Source organism: Convolutriloba macropyga, chromosome 3 (genome assembly GCF_964194025.1).
Source record: "Convolutriloba macropyga chromosome 3, txConMacr16.3, whole genome shotgun sequence".
Taxonomy (NCBI): Eukaryota; Metazoa; Xenacoelomorpha; order Acoela; family Convolutidae; genus Convolutriloba; species Convolutriloba macropyga.
In genome coordinates, this window is record NC_134470.1 from 31,477,907 (window position 1) to 31,491,085 (window position 13,179).

Sequence of the window (13,179 nt, forward strand, 5' to 3'; positions counted from 1 at the left end):
AAGCCGAGGTGTTATGATAATTTTGAGGGCGATAACAACCGTGTGGTAAATTTTTTAATCAACACCTGTTGCGATCAAAATTGAGCAAAGTTTTATTGGTTTTTCATTTTTATCTTTTGTGGACAAGTACCTTTTCAAAGACGTGATATTTCTTCGGATCTGTTTTTCTTTTTGTGTGATAAACTCATAGTCTAATTCTGAAGTGTTTTTCAGTGTCAATTGGGCATTAAGATTTATTACACTGGCAGTTTATTTAACTACTATTATCGCAACAGGTGTTGATTAAATTTGAACGACCGACCTATTTGTAGCGGGGGGGGGACCATAATAGATTAGCATTTTATGTAAAAGATTTTCTGTTGCTGCGATGGGAAAAACTAAATGGATGGACAATTTCGGACATCTCCGGGCAAATTCGGACAACTTTGGGCAAATTGGGACAATTTTGGGCAAATTCGGACATCTCTGGGCAAATTCGGACAACTTTGGCCAATTTCGGACAACTCCGGGCAAACTTGATGTTAAATGGACTGAATTCTAAAACTAAAACCAATAAACTCTTTCGCAACCTAAATATCTTAATTCAGGTTTAATTCACTGTATTCTGCTCCTTTTTTTTACTATACGCACGTGCCCTCTCCTCGTCGTAATATTTAAACACGTGTACAATCCATTCCTTACGTAGTGAACACGTGTACAACCCATTCCATACGTAGTGAACACGTGTGCAACCCATTCCATACATAGTAGACACGTGTACAACCCATTCCATACGTAGTAAACACGTGTAAAATCCATGCTATATGTAGGAAACACGTGTACAACCCATGCTATGTGTACAAACCCCATAACATATGTAGGCCGCCAGCCACCAGCTTGGCCGCCAAACCAGTCTGAAACAGGATATACTCAGTATTTACAGGATAAATTCAGAATGAATTTTCTTACGGTTCAGAGTATTTTAAGGCTGCAAATTTATAATGTTTCAGACTAAATTCAGAGAACCTTTTTTTGTTCTGTATTTTACCATGAAAAGTCTAAAATATGACATGATCATAGTACTGGTCAGAGTAAAAATACAGAATTCAAATACTATTGTTCAGTACTGAAATATCATGGGACTCAAGTCCGGGAACGTCGTAGTTGATTCTCTGGAAATTCTCAAAGAAAATTATTTGACAAAGCAGAGCACTATATTCGAACAACAATTACCGATAAATTCATTTATGGTACTTAAACGATACCTTACACACAATGCTTGGCAAATATTAAGTTCAATCTACCAACTGCCCAAAAATGGTAGCTTTTGTTCGGTAAATTATTTACTCTCAGTGTCTTAGTTTCGTTACTCACAAATCCGGCATATCTGGCATTAATTGATAAATTTGTATGTTTCGAAGCCGGGTTCCATTTGGGTCATTGATTTGTTTCAATTATAAACATGAGAATTATAGTCCTACTAGTTATTTTTCTATTTCTGACTATCAACTGCACTTGCATTGCCAATACAGGTGAAATAGTAAACAAAGATGAGACTAATCCTGCGAATCCAGTAAAATTGTCAAATCGTGATGATGATGAAAATTTCTCAGAACCTACGCTTGATAATGTACGAACTAATCCAGTCGATAAATCCTTTCATATTTTGGTGGCAACTCACTGCTTCAGAGGGCATTTAAACCCAGCTGCAGGTACTGTTCACTATATTTTTTGCTTATATTTTTCTCAGCCAATCTAATCCATTTGTTCGCATTTAGAGCGGAATATTAAGTCACAGCCCGGTGTCTTCAATGGAAATTACAAAGTTGAACAAAATCAACTTAAGACTTCTAAATATATGAACTGTCGTAGTAAAAGTCAGAACATTAAAGTGATGGTTTCCAAGAAACATCAAGAAACTTAGAAGTTTTCTTTATTAAAGTTTCAAAGAACGAAAGAAGAACTTACCTGACGAACTTTATTGCTGTGTCGATAAGTAATGGCTACAAAACTAAACTCAATTCTAATTTTGTTTTGGCGCTATCATTATCTTATTGACCTATCAATCATATGTCAGAAGTAAATTCTCCCACCAACACAAACCTGATTTTAACATCCACCGACCTCCAACTAATGAACTCGATTGTACCCAAGCCATATATGATTCTCATGAAATGTTGATGAAAATAGAAAATCACCTCCGGGATTCGGAGTTAAGATCTATTCACATGCCAATCATGTAAAATATTTTTAGCTAATCTAAATTTTCTCTGTATATTTTCGCATAGATAACCACTATAAATACAAGCTAATTTTTGTATATTTTCAGTTCAAAATTTAATTTAAAATTCAACTTATTGAATTCTTTGACCCGTGTTGTCGACCACGACAATGGTGTCCAGACCAGCTACAGACAGACAAATTTTTGATCTACAGAATGCAGAATCAGCTACTGCGTGGATTATGTCTTTTGTGGCGAAATGTCGCGCAGAGAAGAAATAGGACAAAGTCAACAACGACGGTACTGTACAGGACCTACAGGTAACCAATCTCTTCCTTAGTCTGTGCGGGCAAGATGCAATTATTAAACTTAGGAGCCTAATGAGTCCTAGGAATTTGATAGAAAATCCGTATAAAGACATCAGATTGGCAATCCAAAACTATATTTCTCCTAAAGAGAGAGTAGTAACGGCAGAAAGGGCTAAATTTCTGTCCGTTATACAAGGTGTAGGGGAGTCAGACGACGACTTCCTAGCGCGTCTTAGAGAAGAAAGACGCTATTGTGACTTCGAAAAACTGAAAACAGCGGCCAACCCCGAAGAGGAGTTGGTAAAAATAAAGTTTATCTCAGGTTTGAGGGACCCTGAAGCAAAACTTAGACTACTAGACGGTATTAAAGCAAAACCAGCAATGTCGGTTACTGAAATGACCGAGAGCTTACAGTTCAGAAGTCAAGCAATGGCTTTTGCAAGTTCCTCATTAGGTAATAAGCCCTTTAATGTGAAAGAAGAAGTTGTGTTCAACTTCAAAAAGACCTTTCGAAAACCAAATGAAAAAATTACGGCTAATAAAAATAACAACATGTGCACTAGGTGTGGAGGTAAGCCACACTCTAGTAGACCCTGTCCAGCGCTAAGTAAAAAATGCAACACCTTTGAAAAGGTGGGGCACTTCTCAAAAATGTGTAGAAGCAGACCCCAACCAAATTCAGGTAAGTACAATAAACAGAATAACTTTTGCGAAGAAGAAAATGTTTCTTCAGAGCAAGCATCTCCAGCATCGGAGATGGGCATGTTTTATACTAAAGAACAAAACTTTAGCATGTCTGTGACATGGGAATATATCTCAATAAATAACTGCAAATTAAAAATGCAGGTAGACACAGGTGCAGATAGCACAGTGATATCATCAAAAATATGGACTGCGCTTGGTAAACCTCAGTTGGATGGTAAGATAAGACATCTTGAAGCTTATGATGGTCACCAATTAACGCTTCTGGGATCACTTACTTGTGACGTTGAGTGGAACGGAAGCAGGCTAACTCAAAAACAACTTGCAGTTGTGCAGTCTGATAAGGAGTTTGGACTACTTGGTAGAGACCTTCTACCCAAGCACGGCGTGAACAACATCACAGCCGAGTACCTACCTGCTGTGAAGGATTACAAAGCTCATGTGAAGCTGATACCAGGAACACAGCCAATGTTCTGCAATGCCAGAAAAGTACCTCTACCTCTTTCAGACAAGGTCACAGAGAAGCTGGAACAAATAGTCAGACAAGGCATCCTTTAAGCGGTACAGCCAGGAGGAGACACTAATGCATCTCCAGTGGTTTGGCAGCGAGAGAAGAGTGGAGAACTGAGACTTTGCGTGGACTTGAAAGTGCACATCAATGGCAAGGTCATGGATGAGGACTACCCAATACCGGACATGCAGACGATTATCCACAACCTACATGGGGCTTCATACTTTGGCAAAATTGACCTCTCAGATGCCTACTATCAAATTGAACTTGACGAAGAAGCTAAAGATATATGCACAATCAACACATCTCAGGGACTGTTCAAGATGTGCCGACTACCTCAGGGATTGAAAAACTCTTCTTCAATCTTCCAGAATTGCATCGAATCAACAATCAAAGGACTTAAAGGTGTTGTGATATTTCAAGACGATGTGTTGGTGTATGGAACTACCAAGGAGGAGTTCGACAAAAGAATGGTTGCAGTCAAAATTCGACTACGTGAGAAAAACTTTACTGTTAATGAGAAAAAATCTAACTCAAAACCAATCGATAGCGTTAGTTTTTTGGAATACTCCATTTCAATGGAGGCAAAAGCACCAGATTCCAAAACGTGTTGAAACAAAAATGAAAAAGCACGAACTAACAACAATAACTCGAATTGTTTGTTGGGCAAATTCTTACGGAAGATTGATTCCTGATTTTGCAACGAAAATACTACCCTTAAAATTTTCAGCGAGAATCACAAGATGGGCAATAGCTCTAATGGGTTTCGACTATGAGTTGAGGTACACACCAGGAGAGCAGATACCCCATGCAGAGATGAATCGGACAACGATCGAGTGTGCGTCGCAATCAATAACATCTACTTCGCCCACAGTGATTTGGTGACCCAAGAAGAAAACAAAACTGAACTTGGAACAAACCGACTCTTCCAGGACATAAGGAAACGAATCAAAAGCGGCAATTGGAAACAATGTTAGGAAAAAGGATTCGAACAACAGAAAGATGCACTCACTTTACATAATGGAATCATCTTCAGAGCTGTTGTTCCTTTCATTCCACCCAAACTACGAGACTTGGTTTTGGCAAAAGCGAATGAGAAACATCCCGGAAAGAATGCAACTGTGGCATCAGTCAGAATGATAGGATGGTGGCCTGGCATTACCCAAGACGTTCAACACTTTGTTAGTAAATGTAAGAATTGTCAATTGAACAGGCCTAGCCTGGGAAAAACTGTCTCTACGTGGCCAGAAGCCGACGCTTGGGAACGGCTCCACATGGACTGGGGTTATGTTAAGGACCAAGGCAATATCTTAGTAATTGTTGACGCTGGTTCTGGTTGGATAGAAACCTTCCCCGCGGGAAATAGAACATCAGAAACAGTTAAAATAAATCTTAATCAAATCTTCGCAAGATTCGGAATACCAAAAACTTTAGTTTCTGATAATGGTCCTGAATTTGTAAGTGGTGACCTTAAAAAGTGGTGTGAATGACTGGGAATTAAGAAAATAGAATCACCCGTCTATCATCCAAGAGCTAATGGACTAGCTGAAAGAGCAGTTCAGACAGTGAAGCGGGCACTTCAAGCGTGGAGTCCCAACCTAATGTGTCATTTGGAGCATTCCTGCAGAGAGCACTGATGACGCATCGCAACACTTCAAAGACGAGGAGCAAAACTCCAGTTGAATTCTTGTTGGGACGCAGAGTGAGACTACCAGCAATAGCAGATTTCGACTTGTGCGAACCCATTCTCTTCAAGGCCAACGAAAACACAAAAACAGTTCCTGCTATCTTCATCATCAGGAAGGGCTTGAACACATCTTTCATACAGCCCGAAAACTCAGCACGGACTATTCTAGTGAGCGACAACCAAATTGCGAGACTAGACGAGGACAATGTGAAAATTGAACCAACAGTGGAGGAGACCATATCTCAATCAAAACAACAACTTCAGAGTACAGATGTGGGACTTTCATTCCAAGATGAAGCTTCTGCAGCCACATCATCTGCAGAGCACCAATGAACCGAAACCTCTGAGCCTCCACGAACATCAACAAGAAACAGAAAACAACCCGACAGATTTGGAGAACCTATACCCACAAACTTGCTTAAAAAAGGAGGAAGGATGTGATGGTTTCCAAGAAACATCAAGAAACTTAGAAGTTTTCTTTATTAAAGTTTCAAACAACGAAAGAAGAACTTACCTGGCGAACTTTATTGCTGTGTCGATAAGTAATGGCTACAAAACTAAACACAATTCTAATTTTGTTTTCGCGCTATTATTATCTTATTGACCTATCAATCATATGTCAGAAGTAAATTCTCCGACCAACACAAACCTGATTTTAACATCCACCGACCTCCAACTAAAGAGCTCGATTGTACCCAAGCCATATATGATTCTCATGAAATGTTGATGAAAATAGAAAATCACCTCCGGGATTCGGAGTTAAGATCTATTCACATGCCAATCATGTAAAATATTTTTAGCTAATCTAAATTTTCTCTGTATATTTTCGCATAGATAACCACTATAAATACAAGCTAATTTTTGTATATTTTCAGTTCAAAATTTAATTTAAAATTCAACTTATTGAATTCTTTGACCCGTGTTATCGATCACAATTAAATTGCAAAGACAGACCTGAGTAGAAGTGACCTTTGCCCTCTCGTGGAATTCAGTTAGGCTAAGTTGCGGAATTGCGACCACAATCTTTTTGTAGCTTGGTTTCTGTAAAAAATGATTCTCTTATTTTTGTGCAACTGAGTTTCTCTCAAAATTGTTAAGTGGTTGCCAATTCCAGCAACTGAATTCATCTATTCTTATAAGCACGGTGTATCTAATTGAACTCCACAATATGTGTATTAAATTCCACGGCTTGTTATATAACTACATTTACATTTAACTGTGCTTAATTATAATTGGATTGAAAGTTTATTGAATTTTTATAAAATCTAACAAGCGTCTAGCATATAATTCAATGCTCCCTGTTTAAATAGTTAGTTACCTCTTCATTGTCATCCAAAAAATATAACAAAAATTTTGTTAATTTTCAAAAATGAAATATTGCCATTATAGATTTCAGAGGAAGTAGAATGAAAACCTACTATTTTGAATAAAAGAGTACAAAATTCATTTCTGATAGTTTCATTTTTTGTCGGAGAAATTTTACAAAGATCCTTATGTAACAAACAGAATGCATCAAAAATCATAATAGCTTTAAGTAATATTCAACGGTAATTTCAATCAAATAGTTTGAACATCTGCGTATGTTCATTTGGTTTCGTGAATTGGCGATTTACTCTGCGGTGAATAATTGGATACTGATTTCTTAAATGGCTTCTGGGCGCATAGAGTAGTTGTAATTGGTTTCAAAATTATGTACAACCATGGAGTTGATGCTGAAGTTAAGAAAATAGAGGTATTTTGAGAAAATTGCTCTCACTGTTTTCGAGAAAGGCTGGAAGTCACAAGATGCTAGACAGAGCATATTTAAGGCAGCAATTTTTTTCTCTTTCGTGCTGATTGCTAAATTCCTCTTGCTTTAGAGTAGTATCTACAAACATCTTTTCGAACAAAACGATAGAGAAAAACATCTTTTATTTAGAAAATTAAAAAAGCAGACAAATTTTTTGAAAAAATTACTAAAAAATTAAACAATTAAAAAAGTTTACTTATTAGTTTTCCTTGACGCATTATCACCTTTTGCATCTGTCATGTGTTTATGTGTGTCTGTCTGTGTATTTGAGTGGTAAGCGGTGATTGTATCAAGGGTCTAATAATAAAGAGTAAAACACGAAAAAACGGAAAAAAGAACACAATACGTACAAAAAACAAGAATGACGGTTTGTTGGGCATGAAAACTTGTTTCTATCAAAAAATTTTTGAAAGATGAAATTTTTCTCAGCATATATATCTCAAATTAATTTAATTCGCTTGTTTATGCTTACCCGGTGCGACGAAAAATTGGAAAAATATGTAACATAAGCGTGAAAATTTTTTTTAACGCAAATTTCGTACATTATTTTGCGGCGAAATGTGGTAAAATTATGTAATTTCACCACTAGAGTAAGCAGTGAACTTACAATAATTGACGACATTTCATCGCTAAATTATGTAATTTCACCGCTTACTACAAATTACTGGCCTTATACGGGTTTGCACCTCTCACCTCCTGCTTGTCATCCAATTTGTTTCCGCTGCGCCAGCTCTCACTAAATTCTAGTGTATTTGATTTGAATTTAAATCAAGTTCACTTTACTTTCTGTCAGACATGGGCGTTGATTTTTTGTAAGATTTGCGATTGTTAGCTGTGAAATTAGATATTTTAGCGGTGAAATGCGTTGATTTTTTGTAAGTTCCCGCTTACCCTGCTGTTGAAATTACATAATTTCACCGCTTAGGAGGGGTAAAACCTAACAATTCTTACCTTATTCCACATTACCACCCTTATCTTACATCGTTTTACCCTCTAAAATTACGTCCTAATATTACATCTTCTTTTGACACTTTTATCTAAGCGGTAAGTTTATTTAATTTCATCGCTACCAGGCAATTTTTTTTTCATCGCATTAACCGCCTGATTTATGTAATTTTAATTTCTTCGCCGCTTATCTTACAAAGTTTTCCGCATTGACAGCTTATCTTGCAAATTTTCTGCGTTGAATGAGAGCGACCCTCGAACCGGTTAGTTGCAATCAAGGACGGATTTGCAGAACTAAATTGAGTAAAAAGCAAAAAGTAGGCTAAAAAGCCTGTAAAGCTTTAAGTACATCCGAAAACTTAACTTAATAATTCGCTTTGTCTTTGCATGTGCTTACGTGATTTACAATTACTCTTTTTCAGCGGAGTTATGTGACCACTGAATTGTATTTTAGTTGCATCAATAGCAGAGTTAAAGTAACAAGAAAAAAATAGCTGAGTTACATTTCAATGCCGAGTTCAGGCACATGATTTATAGCTTTGCTACAACTACTCAAACTTTGGCAAATTTTGCGGAAACCTAGTAGCCTGAAAGGTAACTGAAGCTACCCTTTTCGTTCAAAATAGCCTTTCTTTCGGCTATTTTTGACCTTTTTTTCGGCCATTTTTGACGTTTTTTCGGCTATTTTTGACGTTTTTTCGGCTATGTTTGACCTTTTTTTCGGCCGTTTTTGACGTTTTTTCGGCTATTTTTGACGTTTTTTTCGGCTATTTTGACCTTTTTTTCGGCCATTTGAGACTGGATTAAGACTTGGCAAGTCTTGGCCAAGACTTGGATTAAGACTTGGCAAGTCTTGGCCAAGACTCGGATTAAGACTTGCCAAGTCTTGGCCAAGACTTGGATTAAGACTTGCCAAGTCTTGGCCAAGTCTGACAAGTCTTAAATGTGTTATGATCATAGCTCTGAACCAGTACAGATACTTAGACTTGGAATTAGACTTGCCCAGTACTGATAATGACTTGGCGTTAAGTACGGGCTAGTTGTTTTGATGTAAGACAATTGTGCAATTTTTTCTTTGGTTCAACGTACTAACATAGCAAAGCGGAATGTATTTGCGGAATGCAGCGAAATCCAGTTATTGGTCAATTTTGGCCATATAAAGTCAGGTCTAATTTTGCGGTTAACATAAGCACTTAGCTTGAAGATAAAATCTGAGAGAAAAGGGTACTGTGATCATCTATATCTTACCATGACAAGAATTTAAATATTAAAAAATGTTCTGTTCAAATAGAATTGGGTGCAAAAACACTTTACATTGAATCAAATGCATGCATTTAATTTAAAATCTGTGGGAACTTTCTTGTGTTAACCTTTGTTATCGCAAAATTTTGTTCGACTAACGTTTCTACAATCTGTTGAAGCAGTTCTTTAATTTTAAAATAGTTTTCCAAACGTAAAGGTATATACAGAAAGGGTTGTTTTAGGGGAATCAATTTGTCAAATGTCAAAATTGACCAGGGAAAACCTCCATACAGAGTGATTAGTGAATTTGAGCATGATTTTTACTTTTCAAGCATGTTTGATGCTCAGCCGGAGTTATTGCTTCTGAAGTGTAAAATAAAAATATAATAAAAGCGGTAGTGAACTTTTAAAAAAAAGTTTTAATGAGAGAAAAAGAAAATGATCAATCTCAAAGAAGTTGTTGTTTTTTACCAGAAAAATTGAGGTCTACAAAAAACGTGAGCTTTTCTTCTTTTTTTTCAACAGACACTGAAAAAGTTTCCCAACCCCTTTTTTCTTTAGCTTTTTGTCAATTTGTTGCGCTTCAAAATAGCTGATTTTCATAGACAAGAATTCAAAAAACAATTCAGATCATAAATAATGACTCGAGCATGAATTCAAACTTTATCTAAAATTTAAAACTTCTGAAGCAAGAAACTGAACAAAAGACCCCAATAAGCTCAAGTTTTCACAAGAAATAAAGAGAAAAAAGTTTTAAGAATCATTCATGCAAAAGACCTTAAAAATTGATTAAGCTTTCAAAAATAATGAAATTTACGAAGAAACTGTACATGATTATTCGAAAAATAAAAAATTTATATAAATTTGCACTTGGTCAGGTGATCCCTGATGCTTTGGAGTACAATACAATCACTTTGACAGAATTTACAATTTGATGTTAGGCGTCCTTGCAATTGCAGTGATTTGGAAAAAATGAGACATACGATGCAAATGAAAATTCAATACTGTGAAAAAGATAGTGTTTCTTGAAGCAAAGATTGTGAACAATATTTTCAGAAAATGACTGTAGCACTCTGGAGTGAAGATCATAGAGTCCGGATAGTCCGACTGAGTCAAAAATTATCGGCGACTTGGATGTAGAGATTACATAAACAAACAGTCTGTATTTGAAATTCAAGGGGAAAAAATTTTAGAGGAATAAATTGTATTGTAATTAAATGGAATTCACATAACATTTCAAAAGAATTGATAATAAAATTTTCATGCAATATTGTTCAAACCATCCACTATACGTTAAAAACTGGTGGCATAACCTCGTGTAATCAGAAATCTGTTGGCAACCTAAAATGTTCATTTATTTGACGTTTATGTCTTCTAAAAAATCTTCGGGTGTGAGTAGTAGTTTCTAGGTACAAAAGTTTATATGAAAAACCATATTCCACTTGAGATATAAATGAGACCGAAATAAGCGGATTCAATTCTTGAGTTTAAAACCTATAAGGAATCAGTTCATCAATCCGCACTCACCACTTTTGATATAATCATATGAAAGCAAACATAAGACCATTTTCCTTTGATTTTTGTGCTTGAAGATTTCCTTCGAAAACGGCTCTAAAAACAGAGCGTATTGACATTTCTTATGTTTTCCATAGACAATTTTTTTGGGTGTGTGATAAACCGTGTTGAGGAACTTCGTTTTTTCACTTGTAAGAAATCGTCGCTTTTTTAATTGTTTTCCTTAGACAAAAACAATCAAAGCCCTTACGTGGTATTGGTCGTTTTCGTTGTTTTTTGTCGTTTTGCACTTGTAAGAAAAGATTAATTCTTCGAGGTTATTTTTTGTAAGAAATGATCGTTTCTTCCTCGTTACTAAGACACGACAAAAAACGATTGAAAAGCGTCGATTTCTTACAAAAATAAACGTATAAGAAACGACAAAGAAACGACGAAAAAACGATTATTCCATACAATTAAAAGAAGACGAAAACGAAGAAAACGACGAAAAACCGACAAAAAGGACAATTTCATACAAAAGATTGACGTTTTTTCATGGTTATCCTTAACACGGGAAGTCTTAAACTTACCACTGTCCTATTCACCACAGCTATGACCAACGATTCTTCAAATTTTTTTCATCACAACTTTGGTGTTACAGCAACTGTGAGAAAATTAACAGAGAAGAGGCACAAAGTGACCGTGATTGCACTAGATGCCTGTCAAGAGTTGGTTCAGAAACTGATGCCCAATATTAGCGACTACTCTGAGATGATAATCTCCACAGACATCAGCTCACCCGCAGGAAATCCATTTGCAGTTTTCGCCATTATGGATGAGGCATTTCGATTGAACTTCACAATCAGACTGTTCACTCAACTGGACGACTTTATTACAAAATCACAAACGGGATTTGTTTCGTTTTTTATGTCTGAGAAGATTTTGATATTACAGTTTATCCCGGTTGGAGACAGTTAAGAAAATTATATTAAAAATGGGCTGAATTTTTAAAAATTTTAGGTTAAATAGCTTTTTAATTTTGTTGGCATTGAAAAGCGTTTAAGTATTCGCTCATTCTTCAGCTATTACTTTGTCCTGTTATTCTTGTGTAGACGCATGTACATATAATGATACCCAAAATGACTTATGCACTCTAATATGGAGGCAGCATCGTTAAGATTTTCCGCAGAGTTTCTAGCTATCATAATTTTACTAACATTTCATTCAATAATTGATACAATTTTCAAAGGTAGCAAACTGAAACGACAACCTGGTGTATGCTACTGAAAGTAGGAACATTGCAAAAAATAGTTTAACCCTATGTTTTACTTATTTCTCTTATTATTACTCTCTCTTTTTTCCAAACCAAATTTAGCACTTTTTTCTAAACTGATGTTTACCTCGAAGTATCGAAGTAGTTAAATATCGAAGTAGTAATATTTGATGGCAATGAACAATATTTTAGGTACTTCAAGAGTAAAGCAATTCGTCTGAAATATTTATTTCGAAGATAATTATAACATATAACTTGAAGATATTATTTAACAATGTGACAATGATTCACAATTGTTTCTAATTTGATCTTAATTTTTCTAACTCTAGCATACTTCGGAAACCTTAAACAAACATCCCAAAAGTTATTCTATTATATTTATTATAATTTCCGTTTTAAACTAAATTTCCACGTCCTCCAGTGTTTTTTATATTTTTCCAGAATAGGCCCGGACTGAACGGCAAGTCAAGATCAGTACTGGGCACGTCAAACTGCAAGTCTTGTATCAGTACTGATTCAGAGCTATGATCATGTCACTTTTTACACTTTTCAGTATAAATGCAAGTCTTGGCCTAGACGTGCAAGTCGAAATGCAAGTCTTGGCCTAGACGTGCAAGTCTAAATGCAAGTCTTGGCCTAGACGTGCAAGTCTAAATGCAAGTCTTGGCCTAGACGTGCAAGTCTAAATGCAAGTCTTGGCCAAGACGTGCACGTCCAAATGCAAGTCTTGGCCAAGACGTGCACGTCCAAATGCAAGTCTTGGCCAAGACTTGGCACGTCTAAAAAACGTCCAAATTAGGTCCAAAAAACGTCAAAAATAGCCGAAAAAAAACGTCAGAATTGGCCGAAAAAACGTCCAAAACAGGTCCAAAAAACGTCAAAAATAGCCGAAAAAAATGTCAGAAATGGCAGAAAAAACGTCCAAAATAGGTCTAAAAAATGTCAAAAATAGCCGAAAAAAACGTCAGAATTGGCCGAAAAAACGTCCAAAATAGGTCCAAAAAACGTCAAAAATAGCCGAAAAAAAC

At 36.1% G+C, this 13,179-nt stretch overlaps 1 protein-coding gene across 1 annotated transcript; it reads left to right on the forward strand.

Annotated features, from left to right (window-relative positions):
* Positions 1-1,266: 1,266 nt before the first annotated feature.
* On the forward strand, positions 1,267-11,856 carry LOC142336607 (uncharacterized). The gene is made up of 2 exons (XM_075385517.1): positions 1,267-1,691; positions 11,540-11,856. The coding sequence occupies exons 1-2, from the start codon at positions 1,442-1,444 to the stop codon at positions 11,854-11,856; spliced, it is 567 nt and encodes a 188-aa protein (XP_075241632.1). The 5' UTR covers positions 1,267-1,441.
* The last annotated feature ends 1,323 nt before the right edge of the window (positions 11,857-13,179 follow it).